The 24,099-nt window shown below is 38.5% G+C and overlaps 2 protein-coding genes across 5 annotated transcripts in view; both read right to left on the bottom strand.

Moving 5' to 3' along the window:
- zdhhc18a (zDHHC palmitoyltransferase 18a) overlaps positions 1 to 19,322 on the bottom strand; it is a 32,521-nt gene extending 13,199 nt beyond the window's left edge. The window contains exons 1-10 of one of the 4 annotated variants that reach the window (XM_077527085.1): positions 18,671 to 19,322; positions 18,394 to 18,554; positions 18,028 to 18,177; positions 16,194 to 16,331; positions 16,065 to 16,116; positions 14,722 to 14,824; positions 14,528 to 14,640; positions 14,198 to 14,303; positions 12,502 to 12,571; positions 11,010 to 11,158 (exon numbers count right to left, since the gene is read on the bottom strand). In XM_077527085.1, the coding sequence (XP_077383211.1) occupies positions 12,530 to 12,571; positions 14,198 to 14,303; positions 14,528 to 14,640; positions 14,722 to 14,824; positions 16,065 to 16,116; positions 16,194 to 16,331; positions 18,028 to 18,177; positions 18,394 to 18,554; positions 18,671 to 18,903 (1,098 nt within the window). In that variant the 5' untranslated portion in view covers positions 18,904 to 19,322 and the 3' untranslated portion in view covers positions 11,010 to 11,158; positions 12,502 to 12,529. Of the gene's footprint in view, positions 1 to 7,177; positions 7,333 to 7,367; positions 11,159 to 12,501; positions 12,572 to 14,188; positions 14,304 to 14,527; positions 14,641 to 14,721; positions 14,825 to 16,064; positions 16,117 to 16,193; positions 16,332 to 18,027; positions 18,178 to 18,393; positions 18,555 to 18,670 lie in introns of those variants that run through there. The other 3 variants (XM_077527084.1, XM_077527083.1, XM_077527087.1) reach the window with 3 other exon arrangements.
- A 122-nt stretch (positions 19,323 to 19,444) lies between these two features.
- Positions 19,445 to 22,948, bottom strand: pigv (phosphatidylinositol glycan anchor biosynthesis, class V). Its single transcript, XM_077527082.1, has 3 exons — positions 22,731 to 22,948; positions 21,173 to 22,339; positions 19,445 to 20,621 (listed from the first exon to the last, which is right to left on the bottom strand). Exons 1-3 carry the CDS (start codon positions 22,800 to 22,802, stop codon positions 20,334 to 20,336), a joined length of 1,527 nt encoding a protein of 508 aa, XP_077383208.1. The 5' UTR covers positions 22,803 to 22,948; the 3' UTR covers positions 19,445 to 20,333.
- Positions 22,949 to 24,099: the final 1,151 nt, after the last annotated feature.

Here is a 24,099-nt window from a genome sequence, read left to right as displayed (position 1 = left end):
ATATTGTGATATCGCGATATTAAAACCGCCACAATATCGTCGTCGTCATGTTCACAATATTTAAAAGGAACACTTTTGTTAAAAAAAAAAAAGTCAGGTTGATTTCCATTTGTGAAGTTCTAGCACCCTCTAGTGGCTAGTTTATTAGTGCGATTTAATTTTCATTAGGGATGTTTTGGCCTTTTATGTTTAAAATCTATGCTAATCGTCAGATGAAGGGGAACCAAATTTGCTTGTGAAGCGATCAATGTGTGCTTGCAAGTAAGTTTATTATTAATTATTAATTATTTATTAATATTGTTATTAGAGATTGTAGGTGGTTTATATGCATTGCTATTATGTACAAAAGCACAATATTGTGCTTTTTTTTTTTAGAATGAGTTCTTTTTTTTACAATATTGTGATCTTTTTTTAAATATCGCCAACACCCCCACAATATCGTGATAATTATCGTATCGTGACTTTCATATCGTATCGTGACTTTCATACCGTGATAATATCGTATCGTGATGTTTGGATATCGTTACATCCCTACTGATAACTAAGTCTACACTTCATCAGCGTAGAGTCAAATGAGTTCAAATGGGTTCAACAGTTAAGTTCATAATCAATAATTACTTTAATAAAGTGGAGACAGATATTTGCTAAAATACCATACGTTCCACTGCTATACATCAATCTTATTGACCACATTGGAATGTGATCAGCCCCCAGGAACGCTTGCAACGTCATCATGCTACAACACATTTGTTTGTCGTCCATTATTTGCCCCCCGCCACACTTTTGACTTTTTGAAAGTAAAGAAATGGAATGAATATAGCTTCAATGGCCAACTCAGCATCCTGAACTCAAGCCAGTAGAGCATGTGTTTCGCTTCATGAAAGACAAAAATGAAAGCAACAAACATGTCACAAACAAGCAGTGAGTTAATGCCTGACAATTGGCAAAGCACCTCCAGGGAACAATAGCACAAATTGGCGATGGCTGTGGACTCCAAACTTCAAGCGCTCATTGAATAGATATTTTATTTTATTTTATTTTTTACTTCAAACACATTGAAGCTGTTTTTACTTGTGGTGTATGAATGTGAAATCATAAAAAAAAATACTTCTGGACTTGGAATTGGCATGTCTTGTGAGTATTTGACACAAATACTTTCAGAAACTAGACTAAGTGCAATTTCTGGAGAAATTGTGTGGGAATGCTGAAAGCTGAATGCATGTGGAATGCTTATGAGTAAATTGAGAGATAAATTATGACGACCATAAATCAGACACCTGGTCATGATGATAAATTGTATCTAAGGAAGTGGGCGTGGCAAGTAATACTTAGAAAAAGTTCAGTGTCTGTCCCATTGAAAATGAATGGGGAAAAGTTGATATTTAACGTTAAATTGTGCGGAAAATGTAAGTAATGTGGAATCAGACAATATATACCCCGGGTGGCGTGAATTTTTGAAGCTAGTCGAAATTTGAACAATGGAAATTGGAAGTATTATGTGGGAGTTGTTACGCGGCAAAAAGGTGCAGAGAATAAAAATCATAATAACATATCTGGGAATGCTTCAGCATTCCCACAATGATTCAAAGGTGAGAAGGTGACCTAATCCCGCTTAACCTGTGACCCCGAAGGGTTGAGATAGTTTCATTGTCTGTCAAACATCCAAACCCAACACAGATAATTATATATCCGCCCACGTGATACCCATTTACATTCCCTTGCTGCCACGACACACGTGACACAAACCCACACACATACCTTATTATTGTGCAAGCAAATTAGGAAAGCGTTCACAACACCTATGCACGCCTCTATTTTGGCTGCAGTCAAAACAAAATGGAGGCCAAAAAGCTCATCTTTGCTCGCAGATATTTTGTTGTAGCAGAAAGGTAGTTTTTTTGGTTGCACTGCGATTCCGCATTGAGAAACGTTATCCGCCAGGAGAATGTTAGCCACTTGGATTCCGCAGCTTCGCATATCAGTGGCAGCGGCGCAACACACGGCTGCCAGTTCCTTCCACTACCTGCTGCCTCACTGCACAGCACAGAGACACTTGACACTCTTGACGTTAAGCGGCACAAAGTGATGCAGACCAACTTTGGGAGTGAGTCACATCGATTTATTTATGTATTTATTTGCGACTGTACAACACGACACCAGGCCAAATGTGGCTTACTGAAGCAGAGCGGGCACATCAACTTTTTTATTTTATTTTTTTAAGAGATGGTTAGATGTATTGTCATTCAAGAAAACACGTTTAATATTGTATAGACAAACCAATAATGGTGCCTTATTTGACTATTTTCCTCTCTTCCCAATTAAAGTCAGCCAAGGATTATTGGATGTCTGAAATATCCTGATTATCCTATCGTGTGGTGTGTTAGCGTGTGATTTTTCCTCTAATTGATTAAAGGAGAAGCATTTGTAAACACAAAATGTCGTTAGCACATAATGTAGTTAGCACATACACTAACAACTAGCCTAGCTTCTTCTTTCCTATAATCTGTCTTTGCGTATTTTTTGCCAGTCGGGATGGCTTGTGGCACCATGTTGCCTCTCACAGGTCACTCTTGGTACTACAACTGACATCTATTAAGTTATTGTTTCCTAGATTTAAAATCAGTATCTGTGAGCCCTGCTTAATGCTACAGTGCTAAAACATTGTTCACAACAATGAAGTGAAGAAGAGAGACGAAGAGAAGAGTTTGCAACAATAATGTAGTTAGCAACTACCACTGATGGCAACGACCCAGTTTAGTTTCTTCTATACTCTTTCTTTTGCGTATTTTCTGCCCATCTGGATGGCCCGTGGCACCATGCTGCCTCTCACAGGTCAGTCTTGGTACTACAACAGAAATGTAATTATATGTTTAGAATCAATATGTGTGAGGCCTGCTTTTTTTTTTTTGTATAGGCAGTGCTAATATACCTGCATACATCTAATAAATGCTCCATTTTGATTTGACAGTAGTAATGAAAGAAGAAAACAAACAGATGAGAATAATGATCCACTGCAGTACAGTCAGTTTGATCCAACGCACAACTACAACAATGGTGTCTTAATTGGACACTTTTACAATCGAGCTATGTGTCCCCATGTCAGTAGTCACTTGAACTATATTAGCAATGGGACTATTTTTAAATTAGATTTCTCATTTGACCGCACGAGGCCATTGACTTGGCCGTTGATGACATCAGCATTTTTACATCCTCCAAAACTTGTTACAGGCAACTTCAACTAGCAAAATACGTCTGGAGCAATCTGCACACGTTCAAACAGCATCTCCTGGTTATTTCTTCACATTCATGACGGTTTTGTCATTTTATTAGATCAATATTGATTCTGAAGTGCTCCAGATGATGTACCTGCCGTATGTTTTTATATTGTGTTTTTGTATTATTTTTTTGTCGTGGATGTGTGAATGGATGTTTTTAGATAAATATTGATTCTGAGCCACACCAAATAGTGTACCTGGAACATGCTGTTACTGTATTATGTTTTTGTATTAGTTTTGTTGATTCCTATAATTGTGATGTGATTGTGGTGGTGTTATGAGTTGGATTAAGTTAGGTAAATCCTCACTGAAATGGGAAGTTAACTCAAAAATGTTCTTAACAATAATATGTAATAATATATCTTAAGCACAATATTGTGATTAAAATTACGTTTTGTATGAATTAAGCAACAAAATCCACCCGTTTTTATCCATTTCAAAGGGCGGCCATTTTGCCACTTGCTGTCGACTGAAAATGACATCACAGTTGCTCAGGGCTCAGGTAGTGACCAATCCTAGCTCAGCTTGTCAATGTCACATGACCAAACTCAGAAAACAGGGCAGCTGTGATAGGATGTTACCTGAGCTCTGAGCAACTGTGATGTAATTTTCATTCGTCAGCAAGTGGCAAAATGGGTAAAAACAGGTGGATTTATATATATATATATATATATATATATATATATATATATAATACACCGGCTAATGCTGCTATCTGCTGGCCATAGTTAGTGGGTGTTTTTGATTCCACAACTCATTGACCAGGCAGCGCTGCACTTCGACGTTGCACAGGCCATTGATAACAACACAAAAAAACGTAGTTGACGTCATTTAACGTTTTATGGCGGCATACATTGTGATTTTACTAAACGTTATTACAAGTTTTTGGCGGTCAAAGAGTTAATCACCGTACCGTGTTTAGACTAGTAGGGCTGCATAGAACATAATATTGTCAATAAAAATTTGAGATTGACTTTCCTTGAAGGCCCAGGTATCAAAAAGTGCAGCCTACCACTGATCAAAACCGAGTATTATATTTTGGCCGCAAGGCAGATCTTGTATTGGATTTAATTACAGTGCGCAGCTGTAACCAATGTTTTGAGCTCAGTCACGAAAAAGTGTGAGAGACAAAAACTGCGTCTGCAGTGACAATCATCGCATGTCCCTTCGAGTTTTGGAACTAAAGCAGCCGAGCTCAGCACTTATCCTCCCACCAAGCCAAAATGTCTGCCTGATCTAAGCTCTTCTTTTATATATATATATATATATACATATAAAAAAAAAGTCATCCTATTTTAACTTTTAGCGCACCCTCTTATTCTGCAAGCTGCCCACTGGTCCGGCTGACTGTGTGGCCTTTTCTGCCTCTAGCCCAGGTTAAAGAGCACGACGCAGCATCAGCGAACAAATAAATCACCCGCGGCCACGCCAGATCTCCGTTGACAAGCGCACCCGTTGCACCTTCCACCCGTGCCGCCATGTTAAATCAAGTTATCGTCAATCCTCTTGCAAACTATTTGTACTGGACTTGGCAAGCGAGGGCCCTGCTTCGGAATACAACGCAGCTGCTGAGTCTGTGAAGCTTTGGCATTTTCCCCTCAGCAAGGGACCGAGCCAAAGTCGATCCATCTGTTTTACGTTTGACTGCGATATAGCGCTTGCCAAACGGGCAAGACTTGCAGCGGAGTCTTTTGAAGTGTTACGGTCGTATAACAGCGAAGTTTTACAGAAATCCATCCAAGTTATCAAATTTCAGGTCCGTGTCCTCAAAGTCCAGTAGGAGCTTGATATCAAATGTGCTTTGAATGCTGTAACGTGTAAATAGTTTTGACGTCGATCCTAAGCAATGCAATGCTGTACTTATGGACCAGTTTACAGTATATCGTTCATGCCACATTTAGAGTTAATTGATCTTTTTTTTTCTTTTTTTTTTAGGGATTTTTGGTACCATACCCGTATGTGTACTCAACTCAAGTAATCGCTAAGTACTGACACCACTAGTAAGAAAAACGACAGATCATTTTAAAGAAGCGCTGCGCATTTTTCCTTAAAATTGCATGAAATTAATGGCAATTTCCTATTTTTCTAATGGCTCATTTCTAGTTCCTGATCATAAAAGGGTCACAAGGGGTTGGCCATTGTGTGTACTGATACCTTAAAATAAGGCCGGCATTGGCACCATTCACCTCAGACGGTTATTAAGTTGAGCTAGCTAAGCTAGCTTCCACCTTTTTTTTTTTTTTTAAATAATTTTATACATTTTGTATGGTCCAAAAGGAACAGATAATTGTAGCGTTTCAAAGAATTTTATTTATTTTTCTTAATATCTTTACATGTTTAACATTTTCTTTCACATGAACATTAGAATAATCATGATTTCAATTATTACCAAAATAATCGTGATTAATATTTTTTGTTGTAATCAGCAGCCCTCATCGGTGCTAGAATGTTTACATGTTGAATTTCTAATACACATCCACTTCCAGTATTTTGCTTGCAGAAAGCTCTTGACTTGTAGCGTTGTAGTTCTTGAAATTGGTCTTGGTCTCGAGACTGGTCTTTTTAAGAATGACGCTACTTTTTAAGAATCTCGGTCTCGTCACGGAATCGAAGGCATTTTTTTTTATCAGTCTTGTCTTGAAAGGGGACGGCTTTTTTTTTTTTTTAACCAGTTGAAATGAGGCTACTACTACTATAATCAGTGATTGTATTTTTTCATTCATTTCATTTTTTTTTTTGTAAAATTACATTTATCATGGCTTGTCAGGACAATTTATTTTTACTGGTAATAAGTATGTAGTAATTTTATTTCCTTATTTATTTTCATTCACTTCATTTATATTCTTATTTATATTTTTTGTAAAATTACATTTATCATGGCTTGTCAGAACAATTTATTTTTACCGGTAAGTATGCAGTAATTTTTATTTATTTCTTTATTTATATATTTAATTAGTTAGTTTGGCTTTTTTGCAAGCAAAATGAAAAAGATATAAAAGCCGTTTTCTTTTATTTTTTGTGATTTTTCTTTGATATATATGGATGCTCGATTCAAAACCACTTTTTTTTTTTTTTTCCATACCAATACCGATACTCAACTCTTGGGTAGACATCGATACGATAACAATTACTGATACCACAACTTCATAAAATTTTCCGCCCCCCCCCAAAAAAAAAAAATACTAATAATTTTATATTCAAATAATTTAAAATTATAATATATATATAATATTACACATAATACATTATTATATTAATATACATACAATACAATTATAATTTAATTTAAATTTATTTATATTCCAATATAGTAATTTTCCTTAAAGAAATAATTGAAATGAATGACAATTTTCCTCTATTTCTAGTTCAGGGCATCACGGGTACAAATACCTTAAACTAATCCTGATATCGGCGCCGATAACGATACCTACTCGCCCATCCCTAATATATACAGTCTGGGTCTTGTCTTGGTCTCGATAACGTCTTCATCTCACTTGGTGTGGTCTCAACTACAACACTATTGACTTGTCTATTCCGGCTTGGCTTGCCACAACCTCATCCAACCATTAGAAAGCAACTCAATTGGACCCACTGAAACCTTGACCTCAAGCCGCCGCTGTCCAGCAGCCATCATGATCCTCAGCCGCCAGACAAATTTTGCTCTGCTTCTCAAGCTGGGTAATTACAGGCTGAACAGTCTCTTAAAAGCATAACTGGGCACAGAATAAACATTGGGACGTGAGCAGTGCCAAGCAAAACCAGTTGTGCCATTGAAACTTGTATGGCAACTCCCAACAAAAACACATTTCCATCCACAGCAAACGCGTCCGTTCTTGCGCCGTGGATGGCCGTGAGATGTACTGTAAATCTCAGCAACACTCTTACATGCACACATTCCTCACCTGTCTTCCAGGGTAGCCTTCAAGCGCCTGTTGTCCACATTGTGAGCTCACACTTCACACGCACTCCCAACACGTGCGCCCAACATGCGTCTCCTCATTGTTTCCATGAGGCCAACTACGGCTGATTTACTGTCACCGCAATTGGGAAACTCATCCTGGGGAAGGGAGAGGAACAAAGAGGAGCAAGACATGTCAACAAAGTGATTGTTTTATTTACATTGCTTTAAGCGCCGCTGTCACATCTTCAGACTTGATTCAAAATCTATGTGCAGATTTAATGCCCATGTCCATAATAACAAAAGAACATCAAAAGGCCCTTTTGGTCTACTTGTACGATTATTACTAAAGAACTGCTGTCTAAGCAGACGGTGCCATCTTTGTGGACATCCTGGCCCCTAGTGGCGAACACGAAAGTTCACCATTAAATGAGAGGTCATGTTTTTGTTCGTTTGTTTTACTGCGAAAAACAAGTACACCCGTCTATCCATCCATTTTGGGTTGCAGGTGATATTGAAGCCGCACGGACAATTTAGAGTCTTCAATGAAGCCAAACATGTAAGTGCGAGGATTGGAATCAGTGAGAAGTCACACAAGCACAGGGAGGGAGAACATGCAAACTCCACACAGAAAGGCCGCAACCAGGATTCGAAGCCTCAGAACTGTGACGCAGACGTGCTAACCGCACGGGTACAAACTACAAAGACATCAAAATGGCGGGTGATGCGACCTCAACCACATTCCAAACATAACTTGGCTTTAACCTGATTGAAACATTTAACCACAAACACCAACGTCAGTTTTCATGCCGTTAACTAGCCCAGAGGCAAAGGAAACACAGGCTTTTTTTTTTTTTTAACATTTCCCTCTGAGGCCCAGCAGTATGTGGAATGGTTTGTTTTGATTGAGATTTAATACATATTCTATGCAAAAATAGCTTTTGTACTTAAAAAAAAAAAAAAAATTCAATTGACCTTGTTTTTAACTCAAATGCAACAAATGCACAAAGCATGTAGTACGGATGACACAACAACAAATTATACAGATTGTAAAATAATAATACTCATCATCATCATCTGTATCTTGCCCTCTAATTCACAAATTTAGCCGTCCAAAAAAAGCAGGTGCTCCCAAACATTTGGTAGCAAACAGGACGCTAGCTATGAGGAGCTCTTTGGATATCAAGGAAAAATGAAATCAGGCCTATATATAGCGATGTATTTGTGTGTTCTTGGGCCAACCCTTAATTAAATTCATCCATTTTCAAAACCGCTTGCCTTCAGAGTCGTGGTTGACCTGGAGCCAACCCCAGCTGACTTGAGGCGAAAGGCTGGGTACACTATGGACTGGCTGACAGGCTATCAAATGTTGTGAGTTTTTGTATTTGGTTCCAAAATTGAGACGGACCGATTTTTTTTTCTTCTTCTCAGGGCCGATACTGACGCCCATTAGTAGTAGTCATATTCACTAATAGGGAAAATATTGACGTCAAAATGTTGAAAATACAAACTTCAACACTTATTTTTTTAAGCGTTTACAAATTGTAAAGCTACAATGTGTCGACTTTAGTGCCATCTAGTGGTGAATTAATAGAATTTAACGATTTTGAAGCTTCCGTATTCTACCCTTCGGGAGTTCACCGTTTTTGCCGAGTTAAAAAAAAAAAACAAAAAAAAAACTATCATTCCAATGTGGCAGCATGCAACGATGACACATTTAACATTTTTACACGAACTGTTGGCTCCTACTTTGTTGTTGCTTTGGACAAGGATTGTTTAAGTACATGTGATGTCAAGATAACAACACTGTTTATTCATTTTAGATAATTAGGACAGTTTTGAATGTGCAACATAACTAGCCACTAGCATGACAGTGTGTCACGTACAGTTAGCTAATACCACATTGCTATTTTATTTTCTAGTTTTACGACACGACCTAAAGTGGGTAATGATCAGAAGCCATTGTTCAAATAAACAGCAAAAGGAAAACCAAGTCTGGTTATTTGGAATGTCGTTAACTCGCTGTCTAGCTGGTGAAATATCAAAGCTTCGTACCGAGGACAGCATGCGCACTACGGTGCCTCAGACAGACCATACTTCTCAAACCAATTACTATTTGGTGTGAGCGAGCGAGCAACCCAGTGAGCATGAGTGGCTAGCAAGAACTCGCTAGACTAGCTAACAAGAACGGCTGAATGATTAGTTCACCACTATATGGAGCTAAACAATTGTTCAAAGATTTGTAAAATTTAGTTGTGTTTTTTGTTTTTATCTTAGTCAATTATCGTTAAAGATTTGTAAAATTTAGTTGTGTTTTTTGTTTTTATCTTAGTCAATTATCGTTAAAGATTTGTAAAATTTAGTTGTGTTTTTTGTTTTTAACTCTTAGTCCAGGGGTGTCAAACTCATATTAGCTCAGGGGCCACATGTAGGAAAATATATTCGCAATTGGGCCGGATCGGTAAAATTGTAAAATAATTTGTAAAACATTGCCGTCAATTACATGCAGATTTTTGCTATTTGTGGGCCAGCCCTAAATTGTGGGGCGCATCTGTACAAATATTGTCCTAAATTTTTTTTGCATAAACCTGTATATTGTTCACTGATTGTGTGCCGGGTGCCGTTAATGAAGTTATAAGGACGTTAATCCTTGTCATATGTGTAGTTGGATGTGTCTTATTCAGCATGTTTGTGTTTGATTCATGTTTTTATTTTTTAAACAAACTAACTTTAAATTGTGTTTAAAATAACGACATTCAGAACAATTCCATGTACAAGATGCATTGCTCAACTGAGACTTACTTGTGTAATTATGAATTTATAAGCTTTGATTGTGGCCGGCTGATTAATTGGGCCGACAGTCTTTTTTTTTTTTTTTTTTTAACTTTACAAAACCATCTCGCGGGCCGGATTAAACCCCATTGCGGGCCTGATCCGGCCCCCGGGCCTTATGTTTGACACCCCTGTCTTAGTCAATATAATTCTTCGTTTTTTAAATTAAAGTTCACACCTTCTAGGGTCATTGGCAAAAAACAAAAAAACAAAACAAAAACAAAACTTAAATAGCTCCTTATTGTTTTCTATAGTATAGTTTTCCAAAATTTCAAAATGTTACATTTTTACCAAACAAAAGCAGAACGTGCAGAGTGCTAAAGCTAACTGAAAATTTAAATAAATAGTTCCCTGAAGTTAACATAGTTTTAAATGATCTATTATCGGCCGTATGATTCTTCAAAAAGGCTGATACAGATATTCATCAAACAGCTGAATATCTATAATAATCTGTCTATCTCTACTCCAAAATGTTTTTGCTTTGCTCCTCTCAAATTTGAGTTTACGCAATTTTTGTGGTTGCCAGATTTAATCAATCTATGTTGAGGATTCCCCTTTCCTGAAATGAATCTCTGTCCGGTCCTGTAAGATTTTTTTTTTTCCCTTCATAGTCATCATCCAGAAACTCACATTTGTTCACAGGTTTTTGGAGCACTTTGCATAAGATGCGAGCAGGAAATGAAACACCGCGGCTGACTTGGCTCTATGGCTTGAGGTTCTGTACTGTGAAAGGTTTGGGGAGGCTTAATAATAAGCTTTAAATGTCCACTTGTGCTTCAAGTCAACACTCAAGCACCAAACAGGACTTGTGACAAAGCTCCTATGAGACCTCCGAGGTGGATACCCTTCAGGTTAACGCGATGAAACTAACATCGGGTGCCTCGCCAAGAACCAGCGTGACTCGAGCGAGCGAGGGCGAAGGAGACGCCAAGCGGAACGCCGGGTTGATGGAGTGCAACGAGTCGCTCGTGCTCCTTCTGGAGAAGGGAGAGCACAGGGTGGGCGCGGGCGACGTCTCCGGGTCACGTGCTGGGGCACCGCCGGTAACCTCCAGGCCCACCGGGGTGGTCTTCGGGGTGCCGGGAAGGCAGAGACCGTAAAAGGCGGAGGAGTGGCGCATCCTCTCGAGCACGTCTTTGGTGCTTTGTGTGCACTATGCGGAGAGGAAAAGAGAAAGCAAAAGTTAAGAGTAGACAAAAGGAGTGCTGTTCTCGGTTAGTGTTACTTGTTAGCCTGGCTGGCATCCAGCATTATGGAGGCAGTCTGTTGAGACGCACGGAGGGAGGTTAAATGCAGACAGAAGGCGACCATATGCAACAAGGTGAGGATGGATGTGAAGCTGAAACGCTGAAACGTGTGTTTGCTGACATCACCATGCACACGCAGTAAATACGGAGAAGCAAAACTGCCAAAATTAAGAATAAATAAATGACTAAAAGTGAAAATAAAAACGGATATAAAAATCTAATTTAAAAAATATAAATAAAAAAATATACATGGAAATAAAAACACAATATATTTCCATAAATAAAATTTTTTAAAAATAAATTACAAAAATACAAGATTCAAAAAAATAAAAATAAATCTAAAAATAAATACAAAAATAAATGTATAAATTGAATTAAATATCAATCAATGAATAAAAACGCTCTGCTCTCACATTTATTTATTTCATCCTGCAGACACTCTGCCAGGACGAAATGTTATTCAAATGAGGGGGCGGTCCTAAGTGTGTCTTGAAGTTGGACTCCGCCGTTGCAAATAGAGGTGCACCGATCACAATTTTCTGGCCTGACCAACCGATCTGGATTTTTGCGGATCCTGATTTTTTTTTTTTTTTTTTTTTTTTTTTTTTCCATAAGCCACCTTCAGTGTTCCAATTTGTTTTATTGAAAAACATTGAGCAATATCTGTGAAATAATGCAAACTGTTTGTTTTAACTGCACATTAAGTATTTATCTCAAATAAAAATAAAACCCTATTAATCATCTCAGCAGAAGAGGATACTTTTTCAGACTGTCATCTGAGATCGGTGGAAAAGATCGGTTTATTTTTAAGGGATCGGCCGATCACTGATCCCCCAAAATTAAGGAGATCGGGGCCAATAAATCGATCGGTGCACCCCTAGTTGCAAACTGCCTTTCATTGGTCGAGTGAGTGGCTCAACGAACAAGGAAGTCTCGCCGTTGTCGAGCAACCCAAGTTTACTTTTAGCAGCTTTGGTCCTCCATAGTAAGACGTGTATGAACAAGACAACGTTACATCCAAATCCAGAGAGGACATGGACACAAATATGGCCGCCAGCCAGCTCCAACATGAGTGAGCGGAATTTGAATGAGAAGAAATGGCAGTGAAACATGCACACTCGCGTTAGTGGACAAATCCCAACATCACAAGCAGTCGCAACATCCGACCAAACTCCATTTGCACAAAACAAACGGCAGCACGTCATGGAGGAAAGAAAGGTGGTGAAGATGCGATTGACCCTTTGCTAACCTTATACACGCTGTCCTGTTTTTTTTTTTCAGGCTGTGCAGGACAAAGAAAAATCCTGACAGGTCTCCTCCTGGCGGATGCAACGGATATAGCACAACAGTGAGCAAAAAGGCGACATAATAGGTGGATATCATAAAAATTGACATTTAGCAGTATTGCAAATATGGATTTGTATTCCCTTTCGCCGCTAGTTGAGTTTTCGCTCTTTTGAGAGGATTTTCGACAAGATAGTGGAAAATGTGGGGGTGGATTGAGGTCAGAGTCAAGTTCTTCCAACCACACCTTCATGAACTTACATCTTACACACAAAGAATTGCATTGAATGCGACGTCTTGTGAACATGACAAGTCAACCCCTTGCTGATTGGTTAATGGGCTCTTTGCACAGCTCGACTACTTCCTGAATTGAATACCACGTTTTTGTTTCCTGTCTTTCATGAGTGGACAAACTGATTAATCCAGGTGTGTCTGGCCAATGTTGTTGTAGTTACTGAGGTCAGGCACACCTGGATTAATCAGCTTGTCCACTGATGAAAGACAGGAAACGAAGGACTGGTGTTAAGTTCAGGAAGTAGTGGATTTATGCAAAGAGCCCATTCGGAGTGGAATGTAGTGTTTCAGGCTTACGAAGAATTAAGAGAGTAAAAACACATTTAAAACAGAAACCAACTTGCCAAAATACAAAGATAATCTTTATTAAAGAAATTATAAGACACTTTTTAAAGTTATGCTGAACTGTTTCCCTTTTTAAAACTCATTCACTGCCAGCCATTTTAGAACATTTCAAAATTTTTAATACCCATGTGATATTACGTTCAATAATTATATATAAACCGAATCTACCAAATAACAGAATAGACTCCCTACATTTTGTCCCGTCCCGTTCTTTTATAATTGACAGTAGAAAAATGTAGGTTTGCCAAAATACCGCCATTTCTCCCATGGACTCTGAAACTGTGTTTATTTCATATAAAATGGGGCAATGATGTCATCTGCCGGTGGTTGGGCATCAGTGAAGTTGTTTCCAAGTTTGACATTTACTGTGGAGCATAGTCAGATTAGCCCCCATTTATCCCCACTCTAAAAAATACAATTGACAAGTATACTTGTCAAAGGCAGTGAATGTGTAATTAATGCACAACGGTGAATGACAAATGAGAAAAAAAATAAATTCTGTACATTGTATGTGAAATATTCGAGAGGTAGACTCATCAAAAAGTATTGTAGACTCAAAAATGTCAAACAACCATTATTTCAGTCAAATTTCAAACAGACATTTTGAGTGTGAGGCACTCAAACAAGCTCAACTAGCACTTCAAACACGTTTCTGGCTAGTAAATGCGCTTCCGCTTTCTTTTGGCAATGTTTAGCTTATAACATTGCAAGTTCAAGACAGGAACAACAAAACAATTAAAAACATCCATTAACAAGAACGATTATTTTAAGCTGTGTCAAAACCACTTCAGCAGCAAGTCTGCTTAGTCACCGACTCCAATATAAACTGGAACACTTATTTCAAGAAGCTTTTTTTTTTTTTTTTTTCTTATTCATCTGTTACGTTAAGGCAATTATTCTTTCATTCTGTTTCCACATTTACATATTTTAAATAAATTCCATCTGTCTGCCAAAAAAAAAAAAAAAAAAAAACTAAGGGGGGTGGGAGCGGGAGGACGGGACCACTGTCCGGTTCATCCTACCATGTTGGCATCGTTCTTGGCTGCGAAGGAAGGCAGCTCGATCTCGGAGGTAGAAGCAGCGGGGACGGATTCCTCAGGCGGCAGGAAGCCTCTCCTATCAATCAGGCTGCGCGGCACAAAAGATGACGTCAGTCTTGTGGTGTCAACAAGTTCAGCAAGTCTTCAAAACAACACTTCATTAATTAGCTGGATGAAACTGAATGTTGATTGATTGATTACAAAAGGCACGCAGTTGCTTTTTTTTTTTTTTTTTTTTTTTTTTTTTTTTTTTTTTTGAGTCAAAGCAAAACAATGAGTGGCCAATCGAGCACCATTAGTTCTTTGACACACCTTGGGGGCATGGGCCCACATAATGTGGCACAGCAGTTGGCTAGGATGCTGTTGTGAGTGTACGGGTTCCCAGACTCCTCTGCACCCCTTTTACTTGACCAGGAGCCCTTAATCTAAAAGGTGAACAGAGAAAGAAGATTGCAGTTATTATACCCAGTTAAAAAATTATCTTATATGGAGTTTAGTTTGCTTACATCTTCATTTGTAGTAAGGTTGGAGGCTACTAGGTAAGTATGGAAGCCTGAGAGGCCCAAAATAGACCAGATGGAGAAGAAACAAATGACCAGCTCCACCACAGTATAAAAGCAAAGTCAAGGAATAATACCACTGTTATCAATAAACACACATCTTGCTGAGAATTATTTATTTAACGTCCCTAGTCTAAACATGACTTCCTGATTAATATTACATTTGTGGAATATGACTTATGAACCAAAATCCAACCGTTTTCTTTGCCACTTGCTGTCGACATTACAGTTGCTCAGGCAACGACCAATCACATCTCACCTGTTTTCTGAAGCTGAGCCATGATTGGTTGTTATCTGAGACCTGAGCAAATGTGATGTCAAATTCACTTGACAGCAAGTAGCAATATAGATTGGCCATTATTGATTTCGATATACAGTAATTGATGCCCTGATATTGATAAAATAAAAAAATGCTGGATTTTGCTGCTTATTGCGCAATATTAACCAGAATACTTTATTTAGACTAGTGGGGCTGCATATAACATATTACTATCAAGATTATTATTATTATTAATTTATTTTATTTATTTATTTATTTGTTTTGGGGGGGGCGTGTCTTTAATTATTTAACAATATGTACAAGGCAAAGTTTAGGACAGATTTTTTTTTTTTTTTATTACATCTCATTGGAGTATTAGCGCATTGCTAAAGTATTAGCATCTTATAATTCAGAAATCATCAGGGAACCTCTGGACACAAGCTGCACTGAGAGAAAAGGGGGTAAATAATTTTGCATGCTCTAATTTTCTGCTATTTATTTGTAAAAATAAAATTAAAAAATTATTAAAATATATAAATTTTGTTCCAATTCATGATTGTTTTCCACTCTGTGTTAATTCTTTACACAAAAAAAGAATACAATTTTATGTTTTGAAGTCTGCCTTGTAATATTACCAAAATTGTCAAAATGTTCAAGGGGGCTAATACTTTTGCAAGGCACTGTAGCATTGTAATAGTGCCATTATCGTCACTATTATTGTTGTGCTGTTAAATTGCATTATGGGGGATTTGTCGTACTAAAGTGTCACGTGAGAAACGAAACTACGTGACTCCAGTGAGAGCACAACAAGCGTGCGGTGTAAGATGACGTCAAGGCGGTGACACGGGGCAGCGATCCTCTTGCTTGAAAGCCATCTGCCTTGCTATGTGCTAACGCTGATCCTATTAAGCACTGGCTTAGACTGCACAACGGCTTGGCAGCCTGTGTTATTTCTTGCCACAACTACACATGCGTTTCCAAAATAGTTTGGATGAGGCCGAAACGAAAAGTTAGCAAACAAAAAGGATATCTGGCAGGGCTCTCCTGGATGGCTTGGATGAGGCTTTTACCTGATTGAGAACCTGCACACAAAAATATAGGCAGTCGGGTATCGTACTCGCACGTTATCGGTTCTGTCAATCGAGCGTGATCAACTTACGCAAGGTAATGTGTGCTATGACGCAGCCAAATATGAAAGATGTCAGAAAAGACAGGGAGATGATGAAACTGTAGAAAAAGCGGTAATTGCGCTTGCCCACGCAGTTCCCCACCCACGGGCAGTGATGATCAAACCTCTCTGAAAACAAAAACATGCAAAGTGGATGTGAAAACATTTTCGCTTTACAAGCAGGTTCAGGTTGGTTGTACGTTCACACATGAGGAGGAATGCAAAAGGGAAAATACACAGTTGGTTATACTGTACAGTAAATTTCCCCTGCAAAGTTCAACTGGGAACATTTGGAAATATTCAGTTACTCAACGTTCGGATTATGTGACAATCATTATTGAACTGTCAATTTGAGTTACCATAAACAAATGTGGAAAATTTTGCTTTGCAATAAGCAAACAGTCACGCAAACTAGCGCACTTCTTTTTTTTTTTTTTTCTTAAAGTGGTTGATTTCTCAGTAATGTAAGAAGAAGCTGGTACAAGCTTCTCTTTTATCAGATTTGGACGATGCAAATGTCAGCAGTATGCAAAACTAGTTCTTCATCAATTTGTTGTTTTTATGTAATATGAATCATACATTTATTTGTGTTCACAACGTCAGTCATAAAGGCAAGGAAACCATATCTACGATGTGGCCCCAACAAAACACTCCTGATTTAGAGTCTTCAATTAACCCAACATGCATGCTTTTCCAATGGTAAAGTCATTGTAAATAGTTTTTATTAACTTTTATTTATTTATTTATTTAATACAACCTGCATTGTTCTTTTATGCCCTGTACTACTCGAACATCAAATGCAACACAATTTCTCCTATGTGGACCATTCAATTGTATTATTTTACCTTATAAACTGTGAGACAAACATGGTAACTACTTGTTGATTATGGAGGACCAAAAACGCCAAAATAATAAATAAATAAATAAATAAGATAAAATAAAATATATTTTAAAAAATCGATATAAATGAATAAATGGAAATAAAACAATATACACATAAAGTAAAAATAAAAAATAAAATAAAAAAACGAGATGCAAAAAAATATACATGTAAAAATAAATGTGGAAATAAATTAAAAATAAATATATAATTTAATGTCAATCAATAAGTAAAAAATGCTCTGCTCTAATATTTATTATTTCATACTCTATATATCAATTTTCATTTTCACTTTTATTTATTTATTATTTTGGCTTTTTTTGGTCCTCCATAGATGGGGAAAATTGCAACTTCCCCTGTATTAAAGATTAGGGATGTAACAATAAGGGCGATATTGTGATATTAAAACTGCAGCAATATCGTCGTCGTCATGATCACGGTATTTAAAAGGAACACATCTGTTAAAAAAAAAAGTCAGGTTGATTTCAATTTATGCAGTTCTAGCACCCTCTGGTGGATAGTTTTGTAGTGCAATTTCAGTTTCATTAGGGATGTTTTGGCCCTTCTATGTTTAAAATTTACGCTAACTGTTAGATGAAGGGGAACGTAATATGCCTGTGAAACGAGTCAATATGTACAAAAGCACAATATTATTATTAATAACAATTATCGTATCGTGATGTTTGGATATTGTTACATCCCCATTAATGATGGTTGTTCTCGTCATCAAATATGTTGCAATTCCAATTATGTTTCCTGTTAAAGACTAACTTGCAATATCACCTGTACTTCTCCCAATATATGTGTCATTATTTCCCCTTTTTTCTCAACCCAGTGGACTTTAATGTGTTTTCAAATGGCTCAATGGATTCGTGAAAGTCAATCACCTAGTCTAAAACAGTGTTAAGTTGGGGTGGAACACACTGCAACTTATCATATCCTTACCCACACAGTTGTCACAAAGGCTGCAGTGTGAAGTCCGAGGAGGGCGAAACATTTTACACGTAAAGCAGTACTTGAGCTTGACCACCTGCTGGTTGATGAGGATCTCCTTGGTCCGCGGAGGGGGGCGATACGATGAGGACCCTGAGGTATCTTTAAAAAAAAAAGAAAAAAAGAAAAAAAAAAGAGCATCACTCATTTGTTGTGTGCACAACTATAAAGTCAGGAACAAATGCGCAGCTGCTGTGCTTTTCCAATAGTGACGCTAGAGTAAAGCTGCTTAAAGTTTAGAAATGTAGTCCACACACAGATGTCCCCATATGGCAAAGCTCTTTCACCCCATCTGTCTTTACAATGGGTGCACCTTACCTATCTGCTTCTCTATGTCTGCAGCTTCGTCTAAGGTGGCTCTGGGTAGGATGCCTGGGTCTGTGAAGCTGGTTCTCAACAAGGAGAGGACCACAAACACAAAAAGTACCCCACCGATCACGGGGATGAAGACTGTCAGATGCTTCACAAGGAATGGGCAACTAGAAATAGAAAAGCGTATGTATGTTCATGACATTAAATAATTTGTAGTGACACGTGTACAGCAACAAGTTGTGTCCAGCGCACGCCAGAAAATAAACAATGCTTTAGCACTTACTCGAATGCAAAGAAAAGGCCACAGGTGACAACAATCAGCCCCAGTGTCAGAGGGAGGACGCCGCTCTGTCTGGCCACGATGACCCGTCCGTCACAGAAAAATCGGTTCTTCCCCGGGAACACTTCCCATTTTCTCCGCGGCCGCTCCACTTTCTTGTCGGCGTGGTTCTGAACCGAAGCGGGTGCCACCGACAGCGCCAGCGGGTCGATTTGCTGGTACTCACAGTTTCTCATCCTGTCGGCAGATCCGCCGCCGCTCTTCGGAGGTACGAGCGACGATATCTTTTCAGTCAGTTGGGCTCTCAAAGAAAAACGAGCTCCGTCATTACAACAGGGGGGCTGTCGGGGTTAGCATCCCCCGACGATGGCTGTCATCATCAATGCTAATATTAGCTAGCGGACCTGAGGAAACATTCTCCTTCGTAAATGACTTTTACGACATGAACCCGCTTCCCAGTCGACCCAATGCCCGTTAACATATTTGTAAACTAAACCAAATGTTTACAATAAAATGAATACACATTGCGTATAAATTTTGATAAACAGTCCTCGAGAAAGCCCCGACTAGCTTCGCGTCCACCTTGATGCAGCAATGCAATTTTTTCCTTGTCGCTTTCCGTCGACAATGACGTCACGACGCAACAACGGAAGAAGCCGGAGGGCAGCCATCTTACGTTGCCACTGTTACTACGCACTCACGCCTCCCACAGTCTTAAAACACGTTTGGTTGGTGCTCAAGCAGATAGTTGGATGAATTCACGTTAGAATGCAACTGTTTCAGATAAAGCATGCAATTTAATACCATATTTTTCATTTACATTCAAAATGAAAGTTGAATATTTAAAGTATATACATAGTCAAGTTAAAAACATTACACATATTTAATCAGCCAGCGGCATCTGTCACAAAATTCCTTTACCCAAGGTACCAGTGATACTACAAAGACAAGAATAACAAACATTCAAGTTTCATGTGCACAATGCTCAAGTTTAACAACTACGATAAATAAATAAGAATAGCTTGCTTGTTTTGGATAGGCATGATACTCAACTGCTCATTGAGAATTTGGTAGATTGTGTGGAACTGCTGCGATTGGCTGGCAACCAATTCAGGGTGTACCCCGCCTACTGCCCGAAGCCAGCTGGGATAGGCTCCAGCACCCCCCGCGACCCTTGTGAGGAGCAAGCGGTTACGAAATGGATGGATGGAAGGATGTGTGGAACTGATTCGTCATAATTCATCTTAACACTATAGAGAAAAAACTGATTGGACTAATGTGCTACAACTAGTAAACTAGTCTCAGACCTAAAGAAGTGCAACATTATGTCATGACATTATTTTCATCAAAACACCACCAGCATGGAAACTGGAGCTCAGAACATTCACAGATTCTCCCATTTCTACTAAAAATACATAAATATATTTAAAACAATCTATAAATTGATTAGTTAGAAGTTATTTAGTCAAATGCCCATCCCTAATAACTGTTACATCTACTCAAAAAGTTCTTTTTAGAACCAAAATGAATGCACAACATTTGTCATGCTTTGTTCGGCTTTTGTTAATTTCATGACAATAAAACTCTCGGTTATATTACACAATAGTGGATTGTTAAAAATAGTAGTCTCACAGATTATTACTGAATTCTTCTGTTATAGACTCAGTCAAGTCCACGGTAGACAGTTACAGTGCATTGCCAAGCCGAGCACCCAGTACAAAAGAAAGTAGCCCAGGATGCTCTTTGTGGTGGGGGAGCACATTCGGATGTATGGTATCAACGCAATGATGGGATTTTGAGGCGTGTGCTTGCACCCATTTTTGGCAGAAGTCTTCAGCTGAACGTTGGGCGTTGACGTTTTCCTTCGATGAAGAAGAGGCTCATTGAGGAGGAGCAGATGAGCGCTGATCCAGAAGGGAACGGGAGACGAGGAGGCCATGAATCGGGTTAGGACCTGAAAACAGAACAAGAAGCATGAGAGGAATTGTTTACATTTTAGTGAAAGAAAAATTATCATGGTTCATCTTGCGCACACATTGTCACAGATTTTTAAGCCATCTTTTTTTTTTTTTTTTTTAATGGGTTAAATTTAGAATGTCCTTAGACTTAGACTTGACTTTATTGATCCCTTTGGGATGGCTCCCTCTGGGAAATTTATATGTCCAGCAGCAATAAGAACAGATAATAAAATACAAAATAATTCAATCAATCAATAAATAGGGTTATTACACTAGAGATTGAATTAGAAATAATAATAATAATAATAATAATAATAATAATAATAATAAAATAAATAAAATAAAAATTTAATCAATCAATAAGGTTAATACACCAGAGATTGAATTCATAATAATAATAATAATAATAATAATAATAAAATAAAAAAATAAAAATTCAATCAATTAATAAATAAGGTTATTACACCGGAGATTGAATTAAATATATTAAAGTACAGTAAAGTACAATATTTGTGAAGTGAAGTGTATTTAAAACTTGCATTCTTACCTGCACATGCATGCACAAGGTCCCAAACACCAGGAGAGCAGTAGAATGCACAACATATACAAATACTCTCGGGTTAAAAAATCCCGGTATTGGTTTGTCGAGGCCTTTCTTTGAATGTGCCTCCCAAAGTCCAAGTCTGAAACACAGCTCCGGGTTTGCTTGGAAATAAGCATAAGCTGCCACTACACCCAAAGTTGCCATTGGTAACGCAAGAAGGAAGTTGGGTATTTGTCTCAGTTCAAAGTACCGGAGGAAGCCCACGTTCCAATACACGTCCTGGATATGGGAATACATGATGGGGAGAGGTCTCATGCACCAGAGAGGTGGAGGACTATTTTCATCCGCAATACGGTAGCCCTTCTGCTCAGCCAAGGAGACAAGAGCGACGGGGATGCGGTCTAAGGAGGCTGTTGGTGTACAAAAAGTTCTATAACCGTAGTACTGAAAAGCGCAGAAGGGAAGGGCAATGACTGCTGTTCCTAGCAGAGACGTAAGCAGGAGGCGGATGATGACCCAAATGTAGTAGAAAATCTTCCTGCGGCCTTTTGCAATTGAACGGTATAAACGGATCTGGGAGATGGCATATACCGATGGAAGATACAAAAGAAAACCAATATTGACCAGCCCGTTGGATCGCGCCGCTGAGGCTATGCTGAACGCCAGGCAGGCCCTAAAGGTGAATCCTTTTTCCAGGAGGAACATACCCCCAAACGTCAGCGCGGCAAACAGACTCTCCGTGTAGCCAGCGGTCATGAAAACATTGGCAGGTGTGATGCAATAGAGGAAGGTGGAAAGCAGGGCGAGACGCTTGTCCTGCATAACCACCCGACTGAGCGCGTGCAATGCTACCACGCTCAGCAGGAAGAGGATACTGTTCCCAAGGGCGACCGCCACCAGTAAACGGCCTCGCAGGCTCAGCCAGCTGCCCAGTGGCCACAGCAGTGTGTCAGCCAGGCCCCGCAAGATGATGGGCAACAGGGGGAAAAAAGCAAAGTTGTGCTCGTAGATGTATCCTCTCTCAGCGATGAGGAGATAATGCTCTGCGTCCCAGTGGCTGAGACCACCAAATAACCACTCCACCGCAGAGTCCAAGTATAGAGACTCTTCTGTCCGTGGGGGCTTGAACACATCAGTATCGTGGTCAGGGATGGCAGCGTTTAAGAGAGCCTGTTGGAAGGAATTCAAGTGTTAACTCACAGTGAAACAAAACATACACATTTACAACAAACCCAACAGGGCTCAGTACCAATCCCTTGTGAATAGCTGAAAAAAAAAGGGTTAACATAATTTAGAATGAGAGTTAATTATTTTTAAAGTAAACTATGTTACTTTTTTTTTTTTTTTTTTACTAATTTATGAATGACCTGCACGTTATTTTATTTTTTTAAGTTAGCCCACACCTGATGTACTCTTTTATAACTTAACTTGAGTTTACCCCGGTGTCTATGGGTATACAGTATATTTATTTAGCTAACTAAAATAGCAAAATTGATTAGAATTTGGCTCATTGCTCAACAGCCATACATTAAACAACTTGACTGTAAAAGACCAACAGTACCTGCAAAAACAACGAAGCAGCCCTGGTGAATGCAGCAAACTCCAGCACAGCTCTGTAATCCATATCAATCATAGTCAGTGAAAGACAAGACAAACGCTTGTTTTTATGGAATGGAGCATTGTCGGTGACTACTGGCACCGCATTGTCAGCATTGCAGAAGAAAGAAAGAAATATAGTGTAACGAGTCAGCCATAATTTCGAACGCCACCTTTGACCCTTTTCCAATACACTTCCGGTGCTATCGCAAATAAGGCATTCAAAATAAAGCATTCGAGATCAAACCAACATCTACGTAGACATTGGCGTGCATAAGTAAACACCGCCTCGATTAAGTAGGCACGTTGCTACGACACGTCAGCTCGTCCGCCATATTGGACGTGGCAGATCTGCCTGGTAAATTCATGCAACAGAATGATACAAGTAAACTGACTTAACTTTATGAAGATACTACAAAGCGCACAAAGTTAATGCCTCCCCTTCACCCATTTACTTACACGAATATACTGTAGGAAACAGATAGACACAAAAAAATCGTATGCTCATTAACAAGTAGAACACATGAACAAGTATGATTATGAAAACGTGTTTATGCAAGTCTGTTCGGGATGCACACACCTCCGAATGTTTTAACTTAACGCTTGTGATAATTTCAGTCAGATAATACACTATAATGATAATGTATTTATTGTAAGTCTGTGTACACCCCAGCAGGTGGCACTGTGTACTACACTACTTAAAAAAAATAAAAATAATAATAAAATAAAATAAAATAAAATAAAATAAAATAAAAACTACTGAAGATGAATCATATGTTTAAGATCCGTTTGACACACCTTAGATACATGATGTTGTATGCTTTGGCTCATGAGATATTCTTTTCCGTGGCGCTCTGTACAATCTCATGCACGGGCATTATTCATGCCGTCACAGATGATCCAAGACATATCATTTAGTTATAGATGGCTCGATGTGGTATGCTTTGGATCATTTTATGTTCTTTTCTAAAAAGATAGCATCCCTGCAACACATTCCATGTACATAGCAGAAATGTCATATTTAGTCAATAAACCCTGTGGTTGTGTCAGAAAACTTCAAAGATGTGGTATGCTTTGGATCATGGGAGTTCCTTTCCATATCTAGATTAATTTGTTTCTTTTGCTTTCAAATGTCTGTATTAGTTAGTAAATGCTTTTAAGTATTTTCAATTATGTGAAGAACTGAGTAATCTTGTGTTGTGTATGCCTTGCCTTTATGTGCCTTTCAACCATAACCTGTTGCTTCTCTTTATACAACAATTACTATCATGAGATAGAACCAATAGGTAGAAAGATAGTTTAATTAATCCTGTTACCAAGTCATGTTTAATTTG

The sequence above is a fragment of the Festucalex cinctus genome, chromosome 7, assembly GCF_051991245.1.
Source record: "Festucalex cinctus isolate MCC-2025b chromosome 7, RoL_Fcin_1.0, whole genome shotgun sequence".
Taxonomy (NCBI): Eukaryota; Metazoa; Chordata; class Actinopteri; order Syngnathiformes; family Syngnathidae; genus Festucalex; species Festucalex cinctus.
Note: the sequence above shows the minus strand (reverse complement) of the source record. Positions and strands in the feature narration are given on the sequence as shown.

What these genes read in the sequence shown, in the direction of transcription:
- pigv (XM_077527082.1), bottom strand. Translation starts at nt 22,802, where the DNA reads ATGATTGATATGGATTACAGAGCTGTGCTGGAGTTTGCTGCATTCACC. An exon ending in CTGCTTCGTTGTTTTTGCAG is followed by an intron (nt 22,340 to 22,730) that starts GTACTGTTGGTC and finishes TCCTTCCAACAG; the next exon opens with GCTCTCTTAAACGCTGCCAT. An exon ending in CCTTGTGCATGCATGTGCAG is followed by an intron (nt 20,622 to 21,172) that starts GTAAGAATGCAA and finishes TTCTGTTTTCAG; the next exon opens with GTCCTAACCCGATTCATGGC.